Raw genomic sequence first — 26,752 nt, 5'->3', positions numbered from 1 at the left:
TCTGCTTTTAATTCTCCTTTCATTCCTACCCTTGGAGCCATTGCTAATCAGTCACTGCCAGGGACAGGCGTTCCGGTCAGACTGCTCTGCACTGCACCTATCGGCCTTCTGAGTCTGTTGCAACAAACAATCCATTGAGATTTCATGAAACACAAAAGACCCAAAAGCACATAAATACTGAAATTATTTAGAATGCGTTTTATATTCTTCTTACTGTGCATTTGGCAGTATTGCTGTAGTTGTGCTGGAGCTGAATAGTGCGCATGCAGACAGTACTCGTGGTATAACAAAAGCATTCAAACATGAGAAAGGATCATCGTATCCAGTGAGCCAAAATCTCACGCTGTTTTGAAGAAGGGCTCTGTGCTGGCCATTTTCTCATTATTTATTTTTTAATATGAAGAAATAGATAAGGACACCCTATTTCCTCAAAAACCTATGGCATCCATTAATTCATTTCTTACATGCAAATCATTAATCAATATCTGGTGTGCAGACATTACAGAAGTCAGACAACCAGCCTTGCAGTTTGTTACCCCCTGGCCTGGCTTGCCTTCTCCAGACCTCACAGAGACATTCAAGTTGGTTAAAACGCCAGTTCCACCTCAAGCCTACAAGAGGATGTTTCACCAACTAAATGCCAACGCTGGTTTGTATTCCTTGGGTTGAATCCGCTCATGAAAGCACTCCTATCTATATCAGTGAGAGCCTGTTTAATGTCCCTAAGGTCAGAATTTGGCTAAACATATGTAGAACATGTTTATCTCGATACACATGTGCATATTTAATCTTAGATTCAGCAGCAAGGGAACAGAAAGGCAATACATGATAAAGATACTGAAACCGGACTTCAAAGGTCAGGATGCAGTTCTGTGGACTCCCAGGGTGACTTTGGCCACAACAGTCACGCTCTCCTGCTTCAGTTCCCATCTGTAAGAAGCAAAATAACCATCCCTCATTTTCACTTCATCCATCTTTTCAATTTAGATTCCGAGTTCTTTGTAGTAGTGTCTCTTTCTGAAAATACACCCAGCTCCCAGCACACAATGTTCTCCTCAGAACAGCTTTATGGAAATGTATCAAAAAAAAAACCCCAACAAACACAACAAAACCAACAACCAAAAAACCAACACAGAAAATATCCACTGATGAGATAAGACCACCAGCACAACAATGCAAAGAACAGCTGTAATCTGTGGGAGGATTATTTCTCTTTGCCATAAACGCCATCTATTTTTTCAAGACGTGAGTTATTCCCTTCCACAGAACAGTGAACTCAATAACTTCAAACCAGCACCCTTCTCAAAGGGCTGCAGCAGTCTGTGACATTATATGGAAGGTGTCACATCTTAATGACTAATATTAGTACGAGCCTGCTTGATTAACATAATTTGTTTCTTCACTGGATATTTTATTCCAGATGAGCTGCTTTTCATCCATATTTTCCAGGGTAAAAAATATGCATTCTGACGTGCAATGTTAATATGCCCTCTGCAATAACCCCTTATTTCTAACTTTTCACTCTCACCTCCCATTCTCCTCAGCGCATGAGACAAGCTCAGCAGTAGCTATTGGTCAAGAGGCTCATGCATTGGATACCTGCCAAGCCTTTTGGGGTGTTTAGCAGAGACAAACAGTCTCTTTAATGACACACACATTTAAACTTAGCACTAAAATGGTGGGGAAAAATAAAAGAGAAAAATATGTAAAATGTCACTTTCTGACAAGCAGAAAATTAGAATTCATTCCCCTGAGAACTAAATGGACTTTTCTGCTTCCAGTCACTAACTATGACAAGGTTAACATTTTTCAGTCTAATGACTAAGGACATTAAGTGTGCATGTGAATAAGAAAATTACTAGAGGGTATTAGTTGAGCGTGTGACAACAGCTCAAACCGACAAAGGAACTCCAAGGATGCAGATTCTAACGCTGCCCATGTGCTATGGAGAACCAGTGGATAAGAGAAACACGGGGCACAAGCACACACAAGTCACCTTTCTTTTATCACTGTTATCACAATAGTATAAATAACCACAGGAGGAGGTACTTTGCTGGACAGGGGTTGAATCAGCATCAAAGCACATTGTGCCTGTTTCCAGCATTCCCAACACAGACACAGAACTGGCCAACATGTCAAACAGAAGCTACAAGACCCAAAAAGACTCAAGAAAAGGAAAAGTTCCAAGTGCGTATCTTCCCAAATATTCTTTTTCCATTCTACACTCATGCCTCAGATCTGACATAAAGCATTAGGATTATTCATGGTTTGCTTTGGCTTCTGCCCTTCCCAGTTCAGTTTCCCCTGTAGCTCCTCACTGCCTTTACATCAGTAAAGTTCCATCAAAAGCCAGATCCCCGCTCCCATCTGCAATTAGCAGGCTCCCATCTCACAGGTCTTGGAGGACTTATTCAGGAGAAACCAGCATGAAAGGGCTCCTGGCCATTTTTAGACTGGCAGACAAAACCTGACTGTCACCCTAATTTGTGCTGACATGGACACATTTCCTCCATCTTCCCCTTTGCTTTAGTCTGAACCCAGAACAAGGTACATCTGTATTTGGAAATCCTCAAGGAGAAAGACCATTTCAAACACATCTCTCCTTTACAAGGGAGCTCATGCATTGCCAATTCTGAACAGAAGCCCCTCAGCAGAGCCAGCAGTTCCTCAGCTGTGCAGCAAGCACAGCTGTATAGCAGATCTCTGTCAGAAAAGAAGCACCAAGGCAGCAATTCACCTTAGAAACAATATCCCCTAATGCTGTACGTGCCCTTTTTGCCATGCTGTGATCTGTACTGCACACTACTTTCACGCCAATTGGAGCCTGACTACCTATGGTCCTTGGCCTTACACTTCCCTACCATAAACCACATAAGCCACTTATCAGCCTGCAATCCTGGTAAAACCAAGTCATTTCAAATGTGTTTGTTTTGTCCCTCTGCCTCCTACCCTTCTGACTTTCCAGCTTCCTCAGCCTTATTTTATGTCATCATAATAATTAAGGCACTTTTGAAATTACATCCTGCTCAAGGTCACAGCACTGAACTTAATCCCACACCATTCTACAAGCACACCAATGCTTTTACTTTCATCTGATTTATTTATCCTGTTTATTATCATAGACCAATTCAATCAGTACAGGCTGGAATTCAAACACGTGTACATTTGAATGATGCATACAAACACTCATCAAGAGATATAAGAACTGCTCATTCCTGTAGCATATGGCCCAGCTTATAAGTAAGGAAGCTCACAGTGATTAATTTTTATACCTTGACTTCTGCTTGACCCCAATTGTGGGGATTTTTTGGTTACTGGAAACCAAAGGAATTGAAATAGTGTCACGAATTCCACAGAAGAGGCTTGGACAAGGAATCTCTGCATTTCTTATCCCAAGCCAGTAGGGCCACATTTTAAGACAGGCCTTTGAGTTGACAGTTCCTTTATTAGCTTCTGAACACACAGGAATCCTAGCAAAACACCATCAAACCATACCAGACAGTTATGTCAAGCAAATCATGCAAACAGAACAGCATATGGAGAACTGCAAGGAAAAGCAAAGCACTAACCTCAATTGCAGCATAGGTCAGGCATTAAACCAACCTAAATGGGATGCTGGAAGCATAATAGATGTTGGAAGCACGCTAGACAGCTTTTGGCTTCCTTCTGTGAACCACTGTCCTTTCTAAATATTAATGGTCAACACGATCCTCAAAGTTCACAACCAAATTCTGGTTGTCTTTGAACACAGCTGGTGGTTAAATGCAAGGAGCAAAGGAGCACTGCAAACTGAAAAACTGATGGCAGGGAAAGCACTGACCTGTTGACTTCAGTAGCACCAAACTTCACTTTTGCATTTCTCTGCCCTCCAGTTACACGCTTTCCAGGAGTCTCTTTGAGATTTTGTTTTAACATTTCACCATTTTCTCACAGAGAATATTTTGGCTTCTCTATCAATACATTTTCACTTGGTAACTCCCAGTTTGAATGCTGATTGTGTTTAGCATAAAATTAACTAAATTGCAGCCATTGGCATTTTCTGTCTGCTTCCTCCATGAACAATGTCGAGGAGATTGCAAGCTGACTACAATTCTGTTTCTCAAGCAAGAGGAAAACAGCATCTAAGAGTCCAATCAGTGCAACTTTCCTGATATCTGTTGGGTTTTATAAGCTATATTGTACTCTAGCATTTAACAATTTCTATTCATTTGATTCACTTTGAGAAATGAATGTCATGATTGCCACAGCATTCTGCACTACAGATAAATATGGAACAGGTATAACAACAAGATGACTCTGTTTAAAAAAACCACTGAGCTAACAAGTTATTTGCACAATGCCAAAGTAGTTGTGGTTCTTTGCTCTCAAGTTTCAGCCTCCAAGTTTCATAGGGAGGTCTGCTATAGGCTGTATTTCTCTAGGCCAGAGCAGCTGTGGCATTTGGCTTCCAAGAGTGTCAGTATTACACACCAGCGTGTGTCTACTTATGTGTCATCTGATTCTGACGGGACCCATATCCACACTAGCATTTCCTAGCCCAAGCAAGGAAATGGGTGAACTACTGTGGTAAGAAAGTGTGATGAATTATTGCTGTGCTTGTCTTTATTTAACTTTCCTTCTAACATCCAGGGGAGTCACAGACTGTGATTTCCCAATATTAGGAGACAGTTGTGACATTTGTCTTTCCCTGGGCCATATTAAACCCAAAGCATTTTAGTGCCTTTTCTTCTTTATGACAATCAGCCTCTTCCTTTATCTGAGAATCCCAAAGCTCATTAATAAGCCCTCACTAAAGTCTTCTGAACTGATCCTTTCCCTGTACTGTGGCACAGAGAAGAGAAAGTAACAACCACAACACAAAATGCCTCATATTCCTGGTCCTCTCCTAGGGACAAACTCCCTCCTTTCCTTGGTTAATCTGGGGGGTCTCTCTTTGGCTTGGGTTCCTCTTTCTTAAGTAAAACAGCACACCCTGTTCCAGTGCTGGCCTCGTCCACATGTTAATTCTATTCTAATGTGGCCCATGACAATTTTGGATCGGTGTATATTCATTTCCCAGCCACAATGCATTGGCAATTTCTATTTTTTTTCTTTCCTCAAGGTGAGTTTCCAGATACCAGCAAACAATACTCGCTATCTTCCCTACACAACTGTATACTAAGTAATTTTCTACCATTTCTGGCACCCTCATCCTGAAGTCGCCCAGTTCTCTGTGTATGACATTCTTGCATTCTCCCGAGTTATGCAGCATAATGGCTAAAAGCAACTACAAATCCTCTCCTCCTTTCTAGAAGCCTAAGCACAGATCAGACAGTCTAGACAGACACTACAAAGAAAGAATAACGGATTTCTAAAGATTTCTCCATATAATCCTACTTACAATATCCAACTGCTCAGCAAAACACCAAACATCGTTTTATATCTCGTCTATTGATCACTTTTATAGAATGTGATCTTGTCATTCTCCTAAGCATTTACCCAACATCTGTATGTTTGAACCGCGTAGAACTACTAGCCAACAGGAAACTGGTGAGTGAGCTTTCTTTAAACAGTACCATAAAGGCATTGTTACGACAGGAATTCTGCATTTGTTCAGATCAATGCCAGCACATACAAGGTTTGCTATACACTCTTTCACAGTAACTGGCTTGCATAGCACAAGGTTTTGAACCTTGCTTTAGTACTCTATTCACACAAAAAAAGTAGGGGATATTTATCACCTTACACTGGAGACAGACGGAGCACCACAGCCGGGGGAGGATGCAACGCTGTCACCCGCAGCTGAGTGCGGTGCTGGGACACCCCCTGCCGGCCCCACTGCCACCTCCCGACCTCAACATCGCAGGCAAAAAAAAAAGGGGGGGGGGGGGGACTTTCCCTGTAGGTTGCAACTTTAAACACCAAGAAATTGAAGAAGCATCAAAAAGCTTAAATTACAACTAAAGCACACATTCAAGGGCTGTGCGGCTGAGCTAGCCGTCACCTTAGCTACAGCATCATCATAATAGGACATTATTTCAGAACGAAACCCTACAGACAGTACTCAGTGACCTCTATTTAAAGTGTGCATCACTGGGAAAGTTACTGACCGTCCTCAGAGATCTGCCAGAACCATGTCAGCCTGTGTCTGTCAGACTGGCTGGCCACTGGTCTGCTGCACAGCTCCATCCTGTCACCGAGGCCTGGCACTGGCCAGCTGCGATGGGGTGCTCGTCAGGACACGCTTGCATTCATCCTGGCCCCAGAGCTGGGCCAGACTCACCGCAGTTTGCCCCTCGCAGTCTGGGTCAAGGGCTCGTGCCCCACAGCTCACCAGCAGCTCGATGCACTCACAGCGGCCCATGACAGCAGCTACGTGCAGTGCAGTCCTTCCCAGTGGAGTTTTAGAGTGCACATTTGCACCTGCAAAGAAACACACATACTATAAGTGTGACAGGACGCAGAGAAAGGGGCAATGGCACCCATGGGCCGGAGCTCACAAGAAGCCACATTTCAACTGAGCACTGCCATTACTCCTGCACTGAGAGTTCTCACTGAGAGAAACCAGCACCATTCTTCAATGAGATTTAACAGGGCCAAGCTGAGCCTGGGCTGGAAGGAGCACTGCTGGACAAGGTAGGATTTCTTCATAGGTGCTCCATTTCAATTATAGAAAGCAATTAGCAGCTACACATTGCTTTCTTCAATTTAAGTGATCTGAGCAGACCTAAAAGGCTGCTTGTTCAAATGCATATTTCTCAGGAAAGGCAAGGAGCCCAAATGTCAGAGCCATGGAAGCAGAACTTGCAGCTCTGCTTGCATTGTAGTGACTGGTAAAGCATTACACAAGATTAATAAAAACTGAGCATTTTTAGATAACAAGAAAATAGCAAGAAACAACTGAGGCTCTAAAGCAAGGAAGTAAAAAATTCTAATTCCTGTTTTCCATTCTGAATTTACCTACTTTAATATCAAACTTGTTACACTTAGTAAGAGCAGTTTTGATTGTTTTCAAGTCTACACTGGAGCTGATGGGCTGAATGCATTCTCTGCCTCAAATACAAAAACTGTAAGATAATTCAGGTAAAATTCTCTAACTTGGTAAGCAGGAAGGTGGTATACTATGCAGGTACAGAGAGAGAATAATTCTATCTAATAACATTACCATGACTCAGGAGAAACTTCACAGCGTTAACATGACCTCTGTGGCTGGCAACAAACAGAGCCACAAAAGCACGGTGTGCTACCCACTCCTTTTTCTGCTTCGGTCCCAGTATCTTTGCATATGGAGAGGTGCCAGCATACTCCTTTGTAACTCCCAGTTGGGCCAGCTGCAGAATAAACAGAAACCTTTTAGTCTCTTTCATAGAGATGGCCTTATTCTTTAAAAATGTCAACAGTCTCCTATCTGCATGTAGAGCATACTGCATAAGTCATTCCAATTTAAGCTAAATGGCTTGTTTTATATTGCACTGCCCTATATTGATTTGCCACTAATGACATTTTTTCATAGCCACCCCTTAAAGGCAACATTAAGTTGGGTTTTCTTTTTGTATGTAGTTACCAACCTTCACAAAACCTTAAATATCTGTCCCCCTCTTAAGTTCACTGTAGACCCATTAGGCTCCACGCTTTTGGGGAAAGGCAACAAAGACAGGAGACACTTGCCATGTAAGCACAAGTTCCTTAGGAACCTAAAAGAAGTCCCAAGGCAGAGAAAAAGAAAAACTGGGCTTCAACTCAACATGATCTTCAGCAATAAACTTCCAGCATTTGTACAGACAGTGCCCCACCCATTCACAGAAGCAATGGAATCAACCTTCATCGTGTCTCCTTCTGCAGCAGCTGCCACGAGTTGTCCCCAGCCATCTTGTCTCCAGATACGCATTGTAATTGTTCCACGAGGGACAATATCATTGTCCATAAATGTAGAATCATCTAGCAGATCTACTGAAGGGAGTTATAAAATAAAAGCAGGTCAACATACCCTCATAGAGTATGACAAACGTAAACTATAATAAATAGATGGTGAGTGAACAAGCAGATGAAGAGACACTATCAATAACCTTCAAGAACAACAGAGGTTACAGGTTCTTACTTTCATCCAGGTAGTGAAGCCGTTGGAAATGAAAGGGGATCCCAGTCAATAACTCTAAATCAGACTTAAGCTGCTTCAGAGTCAAGTCATTCTGGCACCGAGGTAGTGAAAATATCTCATTAGTTTCAGCTATCTGGAGCTGGATTCTAAAGGTCTTCAGAGGCAAGGAAGACTTGGCCATGCAGTTGTTACTAATTAGGAAAGTTTGAGGCTTTCCTCTTAACAAAGGTTGGTACCATTATAAGGACAGGGGTCTAATACCAATAGTAATTCCTCATTTCCCTTGGCATTCTCCCTGTCAGCAGGATAGACGTCACTGAGGATAGACTGCCCTGTAACACTAGCATGCTACAGTATCTATGCAGCATAAACTGACATCACAAAAGTACAACCTGCTTGTGTGATGTAATAGCCTGTATGAAGAAAGCAAGAGAACATTACCAAAAGTAACGCTCCAAGATGGTAATAGAAGGATTTCTTTGTTCCTCACCATCTCCTGATTTTCACTAGGATGACAAACTTAATTGGAAGATGAGCAGTAAAGAAAGTAATTACTCAAGTACACATCTAAGCCACCCATATTTCACATTCCTGTTTTCTTTGTTCAAGTTCAGGTCACAATATACACATTAACTTGATGTGTCCTAAAAAGAGCACATGGCTGTTCCATTTGTGCTTCCACTTTTACTACATAGGTTTTTCCTATTCAGAGTGAGGAAATACTTTACTGGGAGGTGCAAGGGGCTGCTCATTCTCTTCATTTTTATATCACGTTAAAGCTTGTGGAGAAAAAAAGAAGGAGAGAGATCATTTATTCTTTTGCAATAGCTGGCAAAAGTTCTAGAGCAAGAAAAGGAACAGCCAGTGTCTGAAACAAACAAAAGGATGACTGCAGCAAGATACAGAAGACTCCTGATATGAGAAGCTAATCCAACCAGCCAGGTGTTGATTACTCATTCCTCAGACAAAGTCTAAAAGCTTCATAATCATTCATTTATGCAGAATGTCTGAGAGCAACATCACACTGAAAAGAAGTCCAGAATGTTGCTCTTAACTAAAGTCTGGAAGGATTTAATGTAAAGATCTCAATGCCACTCTCACCCTACACATCCAGAAGCTTTTCCACTTAAAATATATCTTGTTAGAGCTTTGGTTCTGACAGAATCTTAGTCTCAAAGTGCTGCTGGCATATTTGCTTTGAGGAGTAAGTGATGAAGGCTACTTCAAATCTCTGGACATCTAACGGATTTTTTTATTACACATCATGATGAATTCCAAATGATGCTGGTTTAAAGAGATGTTTCAGTAACCAAAGGAATACAGTCTTATCCCACTAATGACAAAAGTCAGTTACTACAAGTTGGTTTATAAAACAGTCACAGATTTTATTAAGATAAATACAAATAGAAAGTTACATATATTCTCTATTCTGACAAATGAATGACACTTCCAGAGTGTCTCCATTTAACTGGGTTCTGAACAACACTGTGTACAGTCACAACTGCCACTAGGGCAGCATCCCCACAGATGCCAAGTGTACATCAACAAGATACCAGTGAGTTTGAATTCCAAGCAACATGACTAACATGCTTTGGATCACAAGTGCTTGATAATTTCCTGTAACAGTCAAGCAATATTGCACCCACAAACGTTATTTTCATGTTCCTTAGCTAGAAATGCTTTAAAGTGATATTTTTACTGCTTCTGTGGAAGTGGACCAACTAACCAACTTTGTTTCATCTGGCTTTTAAAATACATACTTTTTTTGCATAATCTAAACCCAGAGAATTGTATGTTAACACACAGCTTTACTCATCATTGTACACACTTGTCTAGAACAAGATGTAAAGTGCAGTCTTCGGTCATGCTGAAATCATCTCTAGCAGAAAATTACACCAAAAAGGCAAACCTTGTAAGGGGTAAACCTGCATTAACAGACCTGCACACTGTCCACAAAAAGAAAACAAAAGACATACCCAAAAGCCATGGTGTCCTCTATTAGTGCATGCAACTGTAGAGTTGAAACAAATTTTTAAATGCACTACTGAAATTTTATCATTTGGAACAGATGTGATTTTCAGAGCTAGAGAGGTATTAAATACTGTCAAAAACAAAGACCTTTATTTAGTTTTTAGTGAACTTCTACAGATGGTGGCTTATTGTTCATATATATTCTAACTAAAAATTCTTAATGAACACTAATTCAGCATGCCAAAACACAAAAGCCTGTGTGTTTTTCAGTGGATTATTGCAAGGTGACAAAACATCTAACAAACAGAAACCTGGGTTGTGTCAATATTCAACTTCATGTACATTACAAACATACTTACATATACACACAAAAATTTTGATCAGTGCTGAGAAATTTAATGAGCTGATAATAGAAAAACAGAAGTAAAACCTTATCAGAAAGGCCTTAGAAAATTTGAACTGTTATAAAATACCAATATAATGCCAGCATTAGAAAAAGATATTAGAACTAGAAAAAATTAACTTGAAGAATCTTTAAGAAATTGCAATCATAAAAAGTCTGTAGTGAAGAACCATTTAAAATTATTTAAAAAATTGTAAAAAATTAAATGTAGAACATTGCAGAATTTATAGTTCATACTGTTTCTGTAAGAGCAGTGATGGCCGTGGTACATTTCTGCCTTTACCTTCCAAAAGTACTGTGAACTCACAAGAAAACAATTTATTACAAATACTGTACATTATAATACAAGACAAGTTAGACGAACTTATATAAAACTGTACCCTTAAAAAATACAGCAAGTAGGTTCCTCAGCTTGGCTCTGCATCTTAGATATGCCACATCTTAAAAAATAGTTTAAGGAAGTGAAAGAAGAGGACAGAAATATCTCCACAGGTCTACCGACAACAAATAAGTGGGTACATAAAGTAATTTATTACATGAAACCATTTTTCTAGTATTGAGAACTTTTTCTTCTTGAACAGGACAAACTACCAAACCAAACCAAGCCTCTTGTTTCAGGCCCTACTTTACCTATGACAGAAGACAGCATCCACCAAAAAGTACTAGCTTTATAATTCCACAAACTAGTCAGAAGCTATCAGATTAATGGAATTTAATTCCATCTGTTTTCTGAAACACCTGTCTAAATAAAAAAAAGGCATGTCCTGCTCAAGCTTAAGGATCTCAATAGCCTATTTTTATTGTCTGCCTCAACACTTACCATATAATAAAGAGAAGTTCTAGAGCTAACTGAATTAACACCTTTACCCTGAACACTTACTATTTGGAGGTTCTCCAGAACTTAGATGTCCTCTACATCTTATGAAAAAATTAATAGGCTGATGGGGATCTGAATGTTGGCCCACTTAACCGTGCTTTTCAAATGAAGCAGGCATGAAATAAACCTGTAAAAGAGCTTAAGTCGGTAAAATTCTGTAATATCCGTCTAAAGATACACACACAGTACGAACTGAATCCTTTAGTTGAAGGGAACTTCACTTGGGTAGAATAAAGTAATTTTCAGTTGGGGAAATTAACAGTCTCTCTACAGCTACAAGCACCAGCAGTAACGGAAGCAGTGTTTACACCTTTAAGAGTATAGTTTAGAAGTAACGTAACAGTCACAAAGAAAAAAATTCAGAGCTCTGTGCTTTGAAAAATACCACATTATATTAAGTAAAAATGAACCGTGTTTTACCTCCAGCAGAATGGCTACTTCATAAAATGAAATGATTGAGCTTTTTTCCACTGATACAGAATTAAATTCTTCATCTTTTTTTTTTTTAAATTTAAGACCTATACACATATATACAATTCCTCCAATTAAAATAAAATGCAATACTTGAAACAATACAAAAATCACAATAAAACAGAGGAAATAATATCTTCAGGTAAATTTGCAATAATCAAACTGTAAGATTTAGAAAACAATATGGGCTTCTAGCAAACAAACAACTACTGGAAATGTTTTGTTAAAAAAAAAGAAACGTGATTTTCAATTACCAAAAATCAATTGCTCAAAAACAAAGGTAGAAACACAGCTGTAGATGAAAGGTTGTCATGGAATGAAGATTACGGCAATTCTCTATAGGCCCTTTTTAACTCAAGGCGGCAAGAAGTTTTTGTTTGTCCATCTAATTCATACTAACCACAAATGCTGTGCAAATAATCATATTGATATTCAGAGCTTACTGGAGAAGAACACACTAGTTTTGTTTTTCAGTGGGAGTAGTGTCCATGTTGTTTTGTTTTAGTTTTATAGTAGCAAAGAAGGACACATCTTGATCTCTGTCAGACTGCAAGGCAAGAATTGTCTCCTCCGCAGCTTCTAGATGAGGATTGCCAACGCTCTTAAAATAAGCTAGAATAAGGGAAGAAAATGAGTATTTTAATTGAAGCCAAAAAGAACTTTTTAAACCACAGGGCATACACAGCACAGAAATACAGAGAAAGCTAAGAATATATGGGGTAACTCATCTCACTTACAGAATCTGCAGGGACATTACAGCAAGCTAAGGAAACTGATAGAAACAGACAGCTTCACATTTATCTTACTAGGTATGTGAAGTATTTCTACTTCCTAAATGGAAGCATATCAGCAAGTAGAAAGAGGCTCAGGAAGCTGCAGCTATACAGTGTTTCACAAAATACTCTCCATAATTTTAACTGAGAAAAAACAGAGGAAATTTCTGTGCCTCCCTATGATTAAACAGAGATCAATCAATTTTTTCTTTTCTAAGGAATGATAATATGGGAAATCATAGCAGCACAGAAAATAATATTATTTCCTACTATAGTTATTAGCTTGTGACAAAAACAAAGTGGAATGTTTCAGAAAAAGATGCAAAGCTTTATTTAAACCATCGGAATAAACTATGCTCAATTCAAAACAAATGTATAAAATAAAGCAAGAGTATTTAAGATGATTTTTAAAATTTGTAAATAAAAACGTATTTGCCATAAGCATTATAGATAACAAAACAAACAAACATGCAGTAATGTAGTAATAGTGTTACTTCCTGCTACAAGCAAGTATGTATCTGCCCCCTGGTGGATGAAGCATTTGATGTACGATCTATGCCAATTTATAGCCCTTTATGGATGATGGTGAAGAACAATCCCTCCAAGTTAAAAAAGCCACTGTGTCATACATGTGCAAATTCAAATTCAGGAATACAGATTTCGGTGCAATATCCTAGATTACAATGTATAACTGTGCTTTCAGTATAAGCAGAACTAAACAAATTTTTACCAGTCAAGTGAGCCAATTTATGAATAACTGCACAGGCAGATGAAGGACAACATTCATGAGACATCGGTCCTTTCAGACGAGGTTAGTGCCCATACCTTTCTCCAATAACGTCTGCCTCAGTGCCTTGGCGAGCAGAACCCTTACGTTTGGCACAGGATCTGAAGCAAGACTTAAAAGACTGGGAAGTAAGTGTTCAACAAACTGATCAACAGGCATACATTCTTCTTCTACCACAGCCTACAAGATAAAAGCAAAAAAAAATAAGAGCAAAATCTGTGTTAAAAAGACCATTTTTGTCATTCTTTATCTTGTCCTTAATTTTGCCTGAAATTTCAAAAAAGTCAATGTTGTAAGCTTTCGTCCAATCATTTCAAACTAGGTGTTACAAAATGTTTATCACTCTAGGATTTATGTACCATCTTGGCCACAAGGATCAGTTTTTTCCAGCAGGAGGCAGAGCACAAGAGGTGACAGTTCCAAAACTGGACAGCCATTCAGTATCGCCACGGCCAGACCAATTTACAGAATTTTAAAAAAATTCTGGATTCCACATTTCAGCTTTGACTACTTTACTGGAAAGCCTCAAACTGCTCCCAAATTTTATTTATGTATAACCACAAACAATGAAAATTCCAACCTGACAAATGAAGGCAAAAGCCTGTCTTCCAACCCACTTGGAGCAGTGACGAAACCTCACTACGAGTTCATTAATGAAATTTAATCCCAGTGCACTTGCATTGTTTGCATAGAACTTCTGTAGTATTGCTACAACCTGTGAATCAAAGGAAGGGGAGGAGAAGGGGAAAAAGAAAAAAAAATTTAAAAAATGAGACATGTTGTGGCCCTCTGGAAAAGGAGATTGTTGTATTTGAATCTTACAAAGAGAAAACAAGCATACACAGTACAAACAGATCTGCTTACAGAATATAATGAATTACTTCGTTTATTATGGAGAAAAGACTTCTGCAGAGAAAGCGTAAGTTAAGCTAAATAAAAAACTAACCAGTTTGAAGGAGATCCACCGAACTTCTGAAACTTTATCGGAGCAGAGAGTTAGTGCAATGTGTCTTAAGTAGTCATAAACATCATTGGGATTGTAGAGTTCCAGTATCAGGATTAGCTGCCTGAAACAAAGAAGCAACTGAGTCACACACATGCACCACTAACCTGCTTCAGCACTGACAGTGCTGAAGAGGTAAGGAAGGATCATTCAGAGCCTTGAAATCACCATGGTTATTATGAAGCTTTAACCCAAACTAGCTGTACAAATGCATCAAAAAAATAAAAACTACAAATGGAAGTAGAATGAGAAGTTTCTTTGCAACTTCAGATCAGTATCAACTACCTTAATGCAAAGTAAAAATGACAGATTTCTACAGAAAATTAAGGATATGTTTCAGAAAATGATTTAGATCTAGGAAACTGCACAGAGTTCACTTTAATCACACCAACTACATTACTGCAGCCATCAACAAATCAACCAGAAAGTAACAGCAGTCTCCACTAGATGTCAGAGAACTGCTGTACAAGAGAGCTGCACCACAGCACATTTTATAATACATTTCTTTAACTTTAGTCAGTCCAGAACTGAGTAAAATCTGAAACCTGACTGAATAGCATGTATCAGACCATCTTATTTCAAAAGCTTCATGCAAGTCAGATCTCCACTTTAATATGTGACAAGCATTCAAGCTTCTATCATGCAATTATAATCCAATTTGCATTTAAGAAAGTAAGAAAAAAATGCTAGTTAGGATTACTATCCACTAACTCCTTAACATAATTATCCATTTCCAGGTTAGTAATGTACATGAAAATTCCCATACTCTGCCAACTCGTAACGAAACCTCCAGTTCCTGCTGTTGTCAGTCACCACAAATTCTTGAAGCTGGTAAAGATATTCTCGTCTTTTGTCTGCATGAAGTAACTGAAAGAAGAGAAATACTACCATTAAACTGCTGAAATTAAAAACTCTGGTGCATTTCTCTAGACAATGACATTAAAAAAAAAAAAGAGAAAAAAAAAAGTCTTCCCTTCTGCAAGGATATCTGACAAAGCACCGTCTCTAGGCATAACAATTACCAATCAAAACCTCCACATTTTTGCTTATTATGCAGCAGACCACAAAAAATTTGCTCCCTTCTCTCCCAGGCCACAAATACAAGTTGCTAGTGGTCCAACTTGCTGCACAAAGCACTAATTCTTTCCCTGTATCAGGAGCATTTACAACCACATTTAAAGAAGAGTTTTCAGTTATGATATTTTATTGGGACATAAAAGAGAAATGGCAGTATAGCACAAAACATAGCTTGTACAATCAGATATTGATGTCTGCATCTCTAACTAAAACACTTTTTTTTTGTTTTTTACTCAATTACATATTCTTGAGAAATTACATTACGCTTTTACACTTTCCTACCTTTAGAAAATCATAGAGATGTTTAAGGACACCAATGCGCACTTCATCTAGATCTTTCAGGAAACCATTGAAAACAGGCACCAGATCAGCAGCTGTTAACTGATCCCCCAGAATAACTGCCAGTTCATGTATAGAGAAAGCCAGTGTCCGACGCACTTTCCACTGCAAACAATTTAAGAAGGGATATAGATTAGGCACAATCACCAGAAAACAAAACAAAGACAGCTTCAAATACAACCATGTGAGGGACTGAGAGCATAAGAAGTGGACCAAGCTACACAGCAGTAGGAAGTGTCAATTACATTTATGGCCTGATTTAAATTCTGATTGTTTTTAGTCTACATTTAATCACTTAAAAGAAAGCCTATTATAGCTTCAATGCAGCAAACCAACAACAACAAAAACTGCTCAAAACTCTGGCTTGAGAAGACATTTTCATCTGTTTGGTTTTGCTTGTGTTTTTTGACTTGTTTTTTACCTGTACATCTGTGGCCAGTGTCTCATAGGTATCTTTCAAGCAGTGCCAGTTTTGCCTACCCAGTGTTAAGGCCACTCCAGGAAGACTGTAGGCACAGTGCTTGGCTATTTCAGTATCAACCGTCTGGGCTCGAGCAGGGTCAGTCATGGACAAATACTGGTCTAGTAAAGGTTGAGGTATGATATCCTGTAGAGAGGGAGCACATGAGAAACACACATTTTCATTTAATTTAAAATCAGTAAGAAAACATTCCTGTTGTGCTACAGTATTCTCTTGCTATCAATCAGTTGGCATCTAAATTAAGACAACAGCAACCCTGTTTTGTGGGTTATCTTTCAAACAGTAAACGACTAGTTATTTGTCTTCCCATTAAGATACACCAGTCAGTAATAAACAGTAAACATTACTTTATCAACACACTACATTAAATCAGACTGCAAATTCTTCAATGAAAACAAACAATAAATCCAGAGAAAAGTACAGCTAACTCCTACCTTTGTAGAAGTCTCACCTAATAGGCAGCAGATAAGCTTATTTACCAGAAACAATTTTTCTAGTTTTCAGATTTATTTTAAATTTCTCCTTAAATGCTCAGAGTATTTCTTCACATTCTACAACTGATCAATTACAAAAGTTAACACTGCATTAAGGATAAGATGAACTGTATTTAGTACTTAGCTAAAGCAGGTGCTTTTTTAATTACCTGTAACTTTGACTTGTCATCTTCAAATGGTGGATGATTTTCCTGTTCTTTCTTTAAAAATACGCTGGTTCCTCTGTGTTCTTCTGAGTCCTGAAAAAGGTCATACTAGCTAAGGAAATCAGACAGACTTAACATCGTTTGCAATATTTCAAAGCATCACAGTAAGAACAATTCAGATACAAAAGAACCTTTTATAAACAAAACCTTCTACAGGCAAAGCCTTGCTCAGTGTGGTTATACAAGTGCAAAAAAAGATAATGGTTGAATACTAAAGACAAACACTAAAGGGGAACAGTAGTTAGATTTACTTATTTAAAAAAAAAAAATAAAAAAATCAATATAACAAAATGTGTAACTTCTTTTGGGAAGAAAAAAAAACAACAAACAAAACAAAAAAACCCCACCACATTTCCTATCAGCCACAGAGCACAATGCATACTTACTGTGGTTTTCAGTATACTGGTAGTGGGCTGCTCACTGATACCATCTTGGGACATAGAGCATGAAAGAGCGTCTTCCTCCACCTGGTTGCACGTAGCATCTGAAACAGCTGTTTGATCTGAAATGGTTTCGTTCTGAAGTTCACTACTGCTCTCTTCCATTTTTCTGGTCTCACAATCCCCAACAGAATCAAACTGAGCAGCTCTGAGGGCAGCAGACAACACCTGGACCTGAGCTGTATAAAGCAAAAGAGACCATTTAGTCTTTTTTCTGAACCTAAAGTAATTAAACTTGTACTTACTTAAACTGAAGGAATAAAAAAGTCCAAACTAAGCTTCGCATAAACAGTATGCAAACACTTGATATTTGGAAAGTACAAAACCTTCATATTAATATATCCAAATTGTTGCTCTTAATTTATGTTTTCAGCAGAAGCATCTACTAATTTCTACTACTGACAGATATTTCTGAAAATCCCTCAAGAAGCATCACAACATACCAGCTCACATCCCACTCCTCACCATGTCAAATATATTAATACAAATTCTTCTTTCATGTTCTTGAAATTTTAATGCTTTTTCCAGGCAGCTGAATATGCATTTTAAAATGTTTTTGGAAATTCTACTTAGGGAAGAAAATTAGTCAAACCAGTTCTAAACTGGTTAGCAGAAGTAGATGGAAATAAAAGGTCAGGTTTACCACTGACCAGTATCACCAGTTAACTGTGGACAAACTGCACTGTTATGGTGCACCGCTTCTGTGAACAGGAAGTTACTAATTGTTCACAATGCAAAAAACTTTGCAGTAGTTATATTTCCACATGCCTAGAGCAAGCATAGTCTCAAGACACAACAAAGGATAATTTAAAGGTGAAGAATAACAGAATACTTAGGAAATTAAGAAAACAGTAGAATTGGTAACAGATATATTTACAAGCTAATTCACTGCAACATTCAAGAGACTCAATGGAATGAAAAACTCGGTTGACTACAGATGACTGACTTGTAATATATATCTCATCACCACCAAAAAGCAGCCAGGGATTTTTGTAAAGGTGAGGGTCTGCTGAGAGAGAATGTTATTTTCTTTGTTAAGACTCACCTTGAACATCTGGATCATCTATGTGCTCCTGTAAGCTTTCCAGAACTTTTTTTATTTCACTACTAGCAACACAGTTATTACACGGCACTGAGCAGCTGTCTTTGTGCTTCTCAGTCTTGAATTGAAGCAACTCCAGATCCTGACTTATATCAGGCAGCGGAGGACGCCAGTATAGGAAAGTATTAAATACATCCTCAGAAGACTGTAGCTTTGAGGTAACTCCTGGGAAAGTGACGTCCTTAGTGACTTCTACCACACCAGCACCAACTCCATCATCCTGAGACAATCTAGACAGATCTTCTCCAGAACTCATACAGCAATCTGAACTTGCTTCCCACGTGTCTCTATTGAAATTCTCGACAGAGAGTGGCACATTAACTTCAGCTGAAGTCTCATCAGTTGATGACTCTGATTTGATTTCCATTGGTTGTTCCAAACTGATAACAAACACATAATTATCCATATAAAATATCTATAACAATAATTCCTTGGTGAAATACTTCAGAAAAAATAGTTTCAACTACAGAAGCTTATTTTCACTGCAGAAGGACAGAAAAGATGTTAGTACTATGCTTTATTTCACCAGTTTTCCCTTTATCTCCCCTTGAAGCCATAAAAATCAATTACACTTCAATAACACAGCTGTACTCAAGCAGACATACATACATACATACACTCAAACAGAAATACATCATATTTCATACCTTTCCTGGAACTATTTTCAAGACTTTCAGCCCCAAGCAGCAACTAAAAGAAATACCTTCTTATTTCTCCCTTCCCCTACAGCACATCTTTCCCATGATTTTACCTGCATGATACAGCATTTGCAGTAGAGGCAATTACAGTTATATCATTGCTTGGCTGACAGGAGTTTGAATTTACATCTTGTGCTGGTGGTCGGATACTCAGTGTCCCATCTTCTCGAATATAGAGTCCAGCACTTGAAGGATTTGCAAAAGTAGAAATAAAAGGGCCAAGAGACTGAAAAGCTGCCTGACGAACCTGGTGTAGGAGAAAGACAATGTTCAGGATTCATGCAACTCTTGTAGAGTTAATGCTGGAAATAAAATTAGGTTTGAATTTGTTTCTTACCATAACAGCTTCACTTAATACCAAATATAACCAATTAACTAATAAGTGACATCTATATGAAGAATATTAAACATGCATCTACAGACACGATCTGTGAGACAGGGTCTCATTGCAGAATTTAGAGATTAGATTGCTTCTGTTAAATCTATTCATTGAAGACTACACTTAGAATTTCTATCAATTTTCTTTAGAAGTAACAAAAGAGGTAAAGCAAGTTAAAATCTTGTTAGAGAAACTTAGATTTTATTGATTAGAGATTTTATTGATTAGATCCCAACAAACTCTGCGTGGAGAACTCACAGTGCACTTCTGACTTGCTCATAATTCGTGTATGATCTACCTGGGGGGACTCAGTGACAAAGTGAGTTACTCACCCATCTACAAGTGTCACTAATAAGACTGATGAAGAGTGGGGACAGTTTGCTTCTGCGGACCTCTGGGGACGTGGTGTAAGACACTGCCATAAAGCATTCAGCACAAGCTTTTCTCATGCCCCAAACGCTGTCAGAACAAAGCTCAAAGAACTTGGGAATCTGCCAAAAATAAGCAAAACAAAGACAAAATAAAGACTAAGCAAAGACTGCAGCAACTTACTATCAATATATTGCTTTGGAACTGGAGACAATGAAAACTCACAGAACAAATGAATGAGTGAGTACAGGTAGTTTCTTCAGTTAATATATATTTCCCATTTACTTTTATTAGGACTTGATGTATGCACCAGAAAATACAATTTCATCCAGTTCAGGGAAAAGAAAGAGTCAGTAGTTCAAAAGCACACATGTGACCCATCAATTATATTTAAAAACACTCCGATAAACAAGAGCTGTTCATTCCTGCTCAATTCCAGTTCTGATATACAATTGCAACAGAGCCCCATACAAAACCATTTCAAAAATGTGTCAACATTGATTACAGGAAAAGACCTCATTACTGAACTGTTCTAACTGATAAATACACGTGTTATAAATGGATATGGATATTCTTTTTCCCCCCAAACATACCAGAAGTCTTTCTGTGGCTTCTTGCCCAACTGCATTACAAATGTCACCAAAATTAGCTGCACAAATCTAAAGGAAAAAAAAAGTCAGTAACAACATTCTGGACTTTTCAAGTGTTTTAGTTTCATCATGAACTTCACCACTTACACACGGTAACAACTGCACATTTGCCTATTCAAATTTCAGCCATGTAACTACATCCTGTAACATTAACTCACCCCAGATAAAGACTCAATAGAGCAGGCTTCCACAAACCACATGTCTTTGAAATCAATAGTGAAAGGTCTTCTGCATTGTGAAGAGTTTTATATGCTTCAGTAATAATTAAAAGGGCCTAACAAGCCCACTGGAAGTTTAATGACTTTGAACACCAGCTGTCAAAAATAAAGCAGACTAAAATATGATATGAGGGTCAGGACTTAGGTGTACTGACAGAACTATCTTTGCTGGCTTAAGTGCTTTGCTGAAGCAAAGTTTAATCAAGGTCTCAAGTTAGTGCCATTACAGTGCATTAAATTACAAATTCTATAATTAAAGCAGGAAAGGACATTCATCTGCGTTGCAATTAAAAAAAAAGTAGCTGAAATCTAAAATCAATTAACATGGGCGTGAATTAACATCTGATTTATTTAATGTAAGGCAGAATTATAATGCTCTAAGGCAGGTCACATTCCAACAACCACAGCTTACGTTAGGGCCCAAACTGAAGTTCTAAATGACCCTTAAATCTACTGAACTACTTTAAGACTCCATACCATGAGTTTTCTTTGTACTTGATCATGACTTAGAATAAATCTCACTATTCTGAGACTTCTCTGTTCAATAGCACCAAGTTTTAAAGAAGGATGAATGTCTCAAGTACGATCTTGAAATATGATCAAGTAATTTGTGTGCACCAAAGAACTGACCGTGGTGCCTTAAGTACCAGTTGTGAAAAACTAATATGTGGTGCCAGACCTGCTATTCCCAAAGGACTGTTACCTGTTTCTTTACTGAACTTCAGAAACCACAGCCATCCCAAAAAGTGAAAAGTATTCTTCTAAGAATCTTTCGAATTTCATCAGAAAAAGTTATGTTTTAATTATTTAAGTAGGCACTCGAATAACTACATATGCACAAATTCTTTTTCAGTTGAAAATACACTGACCTTTCGGACTTGAAACAATTTCCCATCACTACAAAGTTCACAAAAACGAGGAAGTAGCAAGTGCTCAACTGTTGTTCTGCTCAGCATGGAAGCCATTTTACAGATTATCTGAAATCAAGAAGAGAATAGGTGGAAGGATGAGAAAATTAGAAAGCTTATAAGCAAAGTCCCAAACTGCTCCTAAATATTCAAATTTTTTAACCTCTCAATGTAAGGTATCAAGTCCTGACCTCAAATTCTTTGAGAACTTATGAGCCTAACAAGGTAAAGATACGAGCTTTCTTTCAAGTTCACTCACGTTCACAGCTTCCACCTTGTACTCATCATCACTGTCAGGAGCAGAGAGGTCCAAAAGAATTGGACACACTTTGTTTTCAATGTCACTCTGAGAAACAAGATCTTGTTCCAAAAGTATGAGCAGCGCTTCTTGACCTGCCTTTCTAACCTGTTAATATGAACAAACAAAAGTCCACAGCTCTAAAAACAGCATTTACTGATGTGAGAGCGACAAGAGGTATGGCCACAAGAGGTATGTTTCCATTGAATACAAATGTAGAAGTTAAAGAAACAGGAAAAAAAATTAACAAAATGTTAAAAATAAAAGTGTTTTTCTTCTAAAGTTTAACACTATACATAAGTAGTAATACGTATTTAATATTAATATAATTATTAGATGCCCTTGTATAAAATTTTGAGGAGAAGGCTAAATCTGGAATGTAAGTCAGGATTTGAAATCCAATGTCAATATGCCATAAGGTAAACCGTACAAGGGAACTAAACTAAGGGAAGTAGCTACAAATACGTATATTCAGACTTCCTAAGAAAATTGTGCTGCAATCAATAAATACAAAGCACTACAGAAGTACTAGATATCAATTAACAAGGAATTTCTTATTATCTTTTTTTTTTTGCATGCTTCAGGACTACCAGACCAAAGCAAAATGTCCAGATATTTAACTCACACAGCCTCTTTTTCCTACCTGATTGTTCACATCCGTAAGATATCTCACCACTATGGGCATAAGGTATTCAAAAAATGCTGTTGGGAATTTTGGTCGACTTTCTTGCAGAAAAATGGCAATTGGAGGTATTTGTTCCATCAGCTCTGTACGTACAGTCGGCTCTGCCAATTTAAAAAAAAGGAAAAACTAAATCAGTAAATTCTAAATTAAAAACTTTAAAATGGTAGGATTTCATTTTGGGTTAACATTTACAAAATGAACAAAAATGAAAAGACTCAAAACATACAAAAATGCCACCACTGAAACTGCTGGTTTCTAAATGAAATTAATAGAATAACCTCACACGCAGACCAGAATTACAAGAATTAAAATGAATACGTTCAAACCTGCATCTTCAGAGAGCCTGACCACAATTTCCATTACAGTCAGGAAATCTTCCTCATTATTGCTGAAATCCCGAAAGACATCCAGAAGACCTCTGGCAATGATCTGCCTGTGAAGACACAACATATTAATTGCCTTAATATCTTGTCAACAACATGGGTGGAACGTGGGAGTATCTCAGCAAAACCAAATGGGCACTTTAAAACCAAGATCTACTCTGATCATTCAGACATACAAGTTATGCAATTTTGCCAGACTCCAACAAAATGGAGTCCAAAGACATTATTTAGATGACCAACAAGTTAAAATACTTTTTATGGAAAATATTTTGTAACAGTTTGTTTTTTTAAAAAAAGAAGTTATATTTAGCAAAATGATGAAAGAAGTGGTGACCCGCTGACATCCACAACACTACCAGACTCAGACTGTCATCCAGCAGAACTGCTGAACCCTTCCTTACCTGTTAAATACATTCTCACTGAAGGCGTATTTTTCTAGACGAGCCAGTGGAGTCAAATTATCCTGTCCTGGAATGTCTAAGAATGCTGTTATCCTCATGCTATCACAGTCTGGTCCATAATCTTCAAATCCAACTTGAAAGACAAGTATAACAGAACAACAAAACAAACAATTAAAAAGAGAAAATAATCACATAGAAGTCAGCAATATCCTGTACCAACACTTCTTTTCAGAGCTATCCTTCAAAGCAAAACTATCCGAGTATCACTGAATACAGCTTAAAAAAATCTCTAAGTTGTCCTAATTAAGTAAAGAGTAACACTTGTGTACAGAAATGAAAAGTCAAGCATTGAAGTGAAATCTATTTCGGCTGCCATAATATCTTTCCCTTTTAACACATTTTACTTTGCACCTTGAGTGCACTAAGTACATGCACTTTAAAGTGGGTTCAGCTAGAAGAACTGCAAGCCAGCAAACTAACAGACAAATTCAGAGAATCGGCCCCATTAAAAGAAATGGTAATTTTAGCAATGACAAAAAATCCCAAACCATATTGCTTTGAACCCACAAACTCGTGTCAGCTTCAAAGCAGCTGAGGCTGATTCTTCTCACTGAAGTCACGGGTCTCGCTCATCTAAATCACATTACACTGGTAGCTTGGAAAACACCCCAACTTCACCTCATTTGTAAGGGGGCCTTTTACTACAGACATTTTGAACTACTGAGATTATTCAGACTTTGTTCACACAAATAACAGCAAACATGATACTCCTTAAGCACAAATAATGCCAGTACTGCTTCTCAGATGCAAGAAATAGTTTATCTCAGAACAGCAAACACACTAGGGGTGACAACCACTGCAGAACTGACCCCAGGTTCCTGGCTTGGCAGGACATCACATGAGGTATTTAGATTGGTAAAGAAAACACAAAACTGGTAATAATTTGTAAGCACAACGACAAGCCAAATGGTCTGCGTTTGAAACTGCCTATAAAAATATAATCTGGGCACTCCGGGCTGTGCCTCTATAGGCAGAGAGCTGCTGTCTGCAGGGAGGGAAAGTTAACAACAAAATACACCAAACAGCATCAACAAATAGAAAACAGCAAACCACTAAACAAATAAATAAACCAGATACAGTTTCATTTCTAGCATCACTTTTTCCCACTTATAAAAATGGGAAGAACAGGACCTACTATATATACGTATATATATATAGAGAGAGAGAAATCTAATGGAGAATGAGCACCTAATTCCAGGACAAGATCCACAGAACACCAGGAGAAATTTGCACTTATTTCTGCTGTTTGTGCTTTACACTCAGCAAACAGAGCTCAGATGACACACTGCTATCTTTGTTTTATTGCAGAGGAAAAAAAAGAGAAAGGGAACTGGGAACAATTCAGAAAGATCCAATCAGTTCACACAGCTGATCATTCGTTGGCACTATGAAAAGGATTTTTGTTGGCTTTTTTTTTTAATTAAAAGTAGAAAGAATACAAGAATTCCAAGTCTTAAGTAAGGTGCCACTGCAGCTCTCCAGCTGTTAGAAAAACTCAGGTGAGATTCTGCTCTACAGAACAGCCTTCAGATCAGTTTAAGTGCGCTGAAATGCATCATCTCATTTCATTTCCACCTAAATCCTGCTCAAAACTTGCATGCTTTGTCATTTGAGGACTCTGCATGGTCTTCTTTAATGACTGCAGTGAGCAGCAACCTTCAATACCTACTTTTAAGCAACTCCTTATAGCACTAACAAGGCTTCAAATCCTTACGTACTAAAAAACTTGTGTACTTAAGTATTACCCGACCAGGTTTCCTCATTTTCAATTATACTTTAGAATTCACTAGGACTCACACCATTACAATTTAATTCTCTGCACAAATATCAAAGACAATCCGTAACACACTTACAGATTTAAGCATAAATCAAAACAAGAACTATCTTGCATACAGTTAATCCCACCATTCACCCATTTATTTTCATCTCAGAGATTCCCAACGTTTCCTAAACATTAATAAAATACAAACGAACACTTTTTGTCCTGCTACCAAAAGGGTGAAGCCTCAATCACCGAAAGCAAAACCAGTGAACACTGTCAAGCGCTATTACACAGTAACATCCATGTGGTCAACAAATCAGTGCAGCCACTGAAAACAAACTCTGCATCCTCTTTTGTTTTTATTTAATGGATAACTCCAGCCAGGATCCCAACCGCCCTGTGCACCAGCTGCTTTCTAGTCCAAACCATCAGCACCCAAAGCTTTATCTCCTGAGGAACAGCCCCCTCCAGGCTGCCCCACACTCCCACAGCTCTAACAGCACATCGCAGCTCTGGGCTACACCTGCCCAATGAAGGACAACTTCCCAACTCAATGAAGGACACTTAACCTAAAAACACAGCTTCGTGTCGGCCAACCGCAGCACCGAGGCAGGTTTTATTTCACCCCCTGTCCCAGCAGTAAGTCCTGCACTTCAGTGATGCTCCAAAAGCAAAACACAGCGCCTTCAGCAGCGCCTGAAGCCCTCAGAGGCCTCACCCGTTGGAATTATAGCAACAGAAAATCCCCCGGACGACTCTCAGTCACAACAGCAGCAGAATTAATCCCTTAATCCGCCGACTGACGGACCCCGTCCCCCCCCCGGTCCCACTGTCCGCCCCGCAGCTCGGCGGCCCCGGCCCGCTCCCCGTCAGCACAGCCACGAGCGATGCGGGCTGCCCTGCCAGCACCGCCACCATACGGACACCCCACAAACCGTCCGAAAAACCCCACAGAGGATAAAAAACAGAAGGTGAAAAGAGCGCAGCCAAGCAGGGCCGTGGGGCGGGGTGAGGGCCTGAGCGGGGAGGCAGAAAAATAAATTAAAAAACCAAAACAGTTACTCACAATCATCTAAGTCATCCTGCAAATCCACAAAATACAAAGGGATCCCTACAAACAAAAACAAAAGAGACACCGAGGGGTTGGTTTTTGGGGGGTGGCGATGAGGACGGGCCGTGGCGCTGCTGCCCGGTGCCGCCCCCCGCCCCGCGCCCACTTACCGGCCATCTTGGATCGGACATGGGCGAGGAGGAGGAGGACGGGAGGTTGCAGGGAGGAGCCGCTCGCACTTCCTGCCCTCGGTTCAGCCTCCAAACGCGGCCGGTTTCACCGCCGTCCGCTCCCCGCGGCCGGATCAGCCCCTCGGCGGCCGCCGTCCCTTCCTCTGAGGGAGGGGAAAGCTGCGGGCGGCGGCGGCCGCCTTGGGGGGTGTGGTCAGG

At 39.0% G+C, this 26,752-nt stretch overlaps 2 protein-coding genes across 7 annotated transcripts; both read right to left on the bottom strand.

Annotated features, from left to right (window-relative positions):
- Nucleotides 1-193: 193 nt before the first annotated feature.
- Nucleotides 194-8,590, bottom strand: ANKRD60 (ankyrin repeat domain 60). 5 transcript variants are annotated; one of them, XM_015881718.2, is made up of 5 exons: nt 8,078-8,590; nt 7,799-7,926; nt 7,145-7,310; nt 6,263-6,402; nt 194-930 (listed from the first exon to the last, which is right to left on the bottom strand). In XM_015881718.2, exons 1-5 carry the CDS (start codon nt 8,256-8,258, stop codon nt 694-696), a joined length of 852 nt encoding a protein of 283 aa, XP_015737204.1. In that variant the 5' UTR covers nt 8,259-8,590; the 3' UTR covers nt 194-693. The 5 variants fall into 5 exon arrangements, 4 of the variants coding, with proteins under 4 accessions (XP_015737204.1, XP_015737206.1, XP_015737203.1 ...); XM_015881720.2 differs by having other exon boundaries at nt 198-930; nt 6,314-6,402; nt 7,799-7,929; nt 8,078-8,582; XM_015881717.2 differs by having other exon boundaries at nt 201-930; nt 7,799-7,929; nt 8,078-8,577.
- An 847-nt stretch (nt 8,591-9,437) lies between these two features.
- Nucleotides 9,438-26,744, bottom strand: LOC107323058 (serine/threonine-protein phosphatase 4 regulatory subunit 1-like). 2 transcript variants are annotated; one of them, XM_015881754.1, is made up of 20 exons: nt 26,534-26,744; nt 26,379-26,423; nt 23,491-23,623; nt 23,033-23,139; nt 22,665-22,807; nt 21,983-22,129; nt 21,685-21,792; nt 20,541-20,606; nt 19,911-20,069; nt 19,253-19,446; nt 18,445-18,881; nt 17,346-17,578; nt 16,903-16,992; nt 16,200-16,385; nt 15,722-15,883; nt 15,129-15,229; nt 14,306-14,426; nt 13,940-14,074; nt 13,398-13,539; nt 9,438-12,411 (listed from the first exon to the last, which is right to left on the bottom strand). In XM_015881754.1, the coding sequence occupies exons 1-20, from the start codon at nt 26,538-26,540 to the stop codon at nt 12,257-12,259; spliced, it is 2,871 nt and encodes a 956-aa protein (XP_015737240.1). In that variant the 5' UTR covers nt 26,541-26,744; the 3' UTR covers nt 9,438-12,256. The 2 variants fall into 2 exon arrangements, with proteins under 2 accessions (XP_015737240.1, XP_015737241.1); XM_015881755.1 differs by lacking the exon at nt 26,379-26,423 and having other exon boundaries at nt 26,534-26,728.
- Between the last annotated feature and the right edge of the window lie 8 nt (nt 26,745-26,752).

This window comes from Coturnix japonica, chromosome 20, assembly GCF_001577835.2.
Source record: "Coturnix japonica isolate 7356 chromosome 20, Coturnix japonica 2.1, whole genome shotgun sequence".
NCBI classification, from domain to species: Eukaryota; Metazoa; Chordata; class Aves; order Galliformes; family Phasianidae; genus Coturnix; species Coturnix japonica.
The sequence above is the reverse complement of the archived record's forward strand: the minus strand, read 5'-3'. Positions and strand labels throughout refer to the sequence as shown.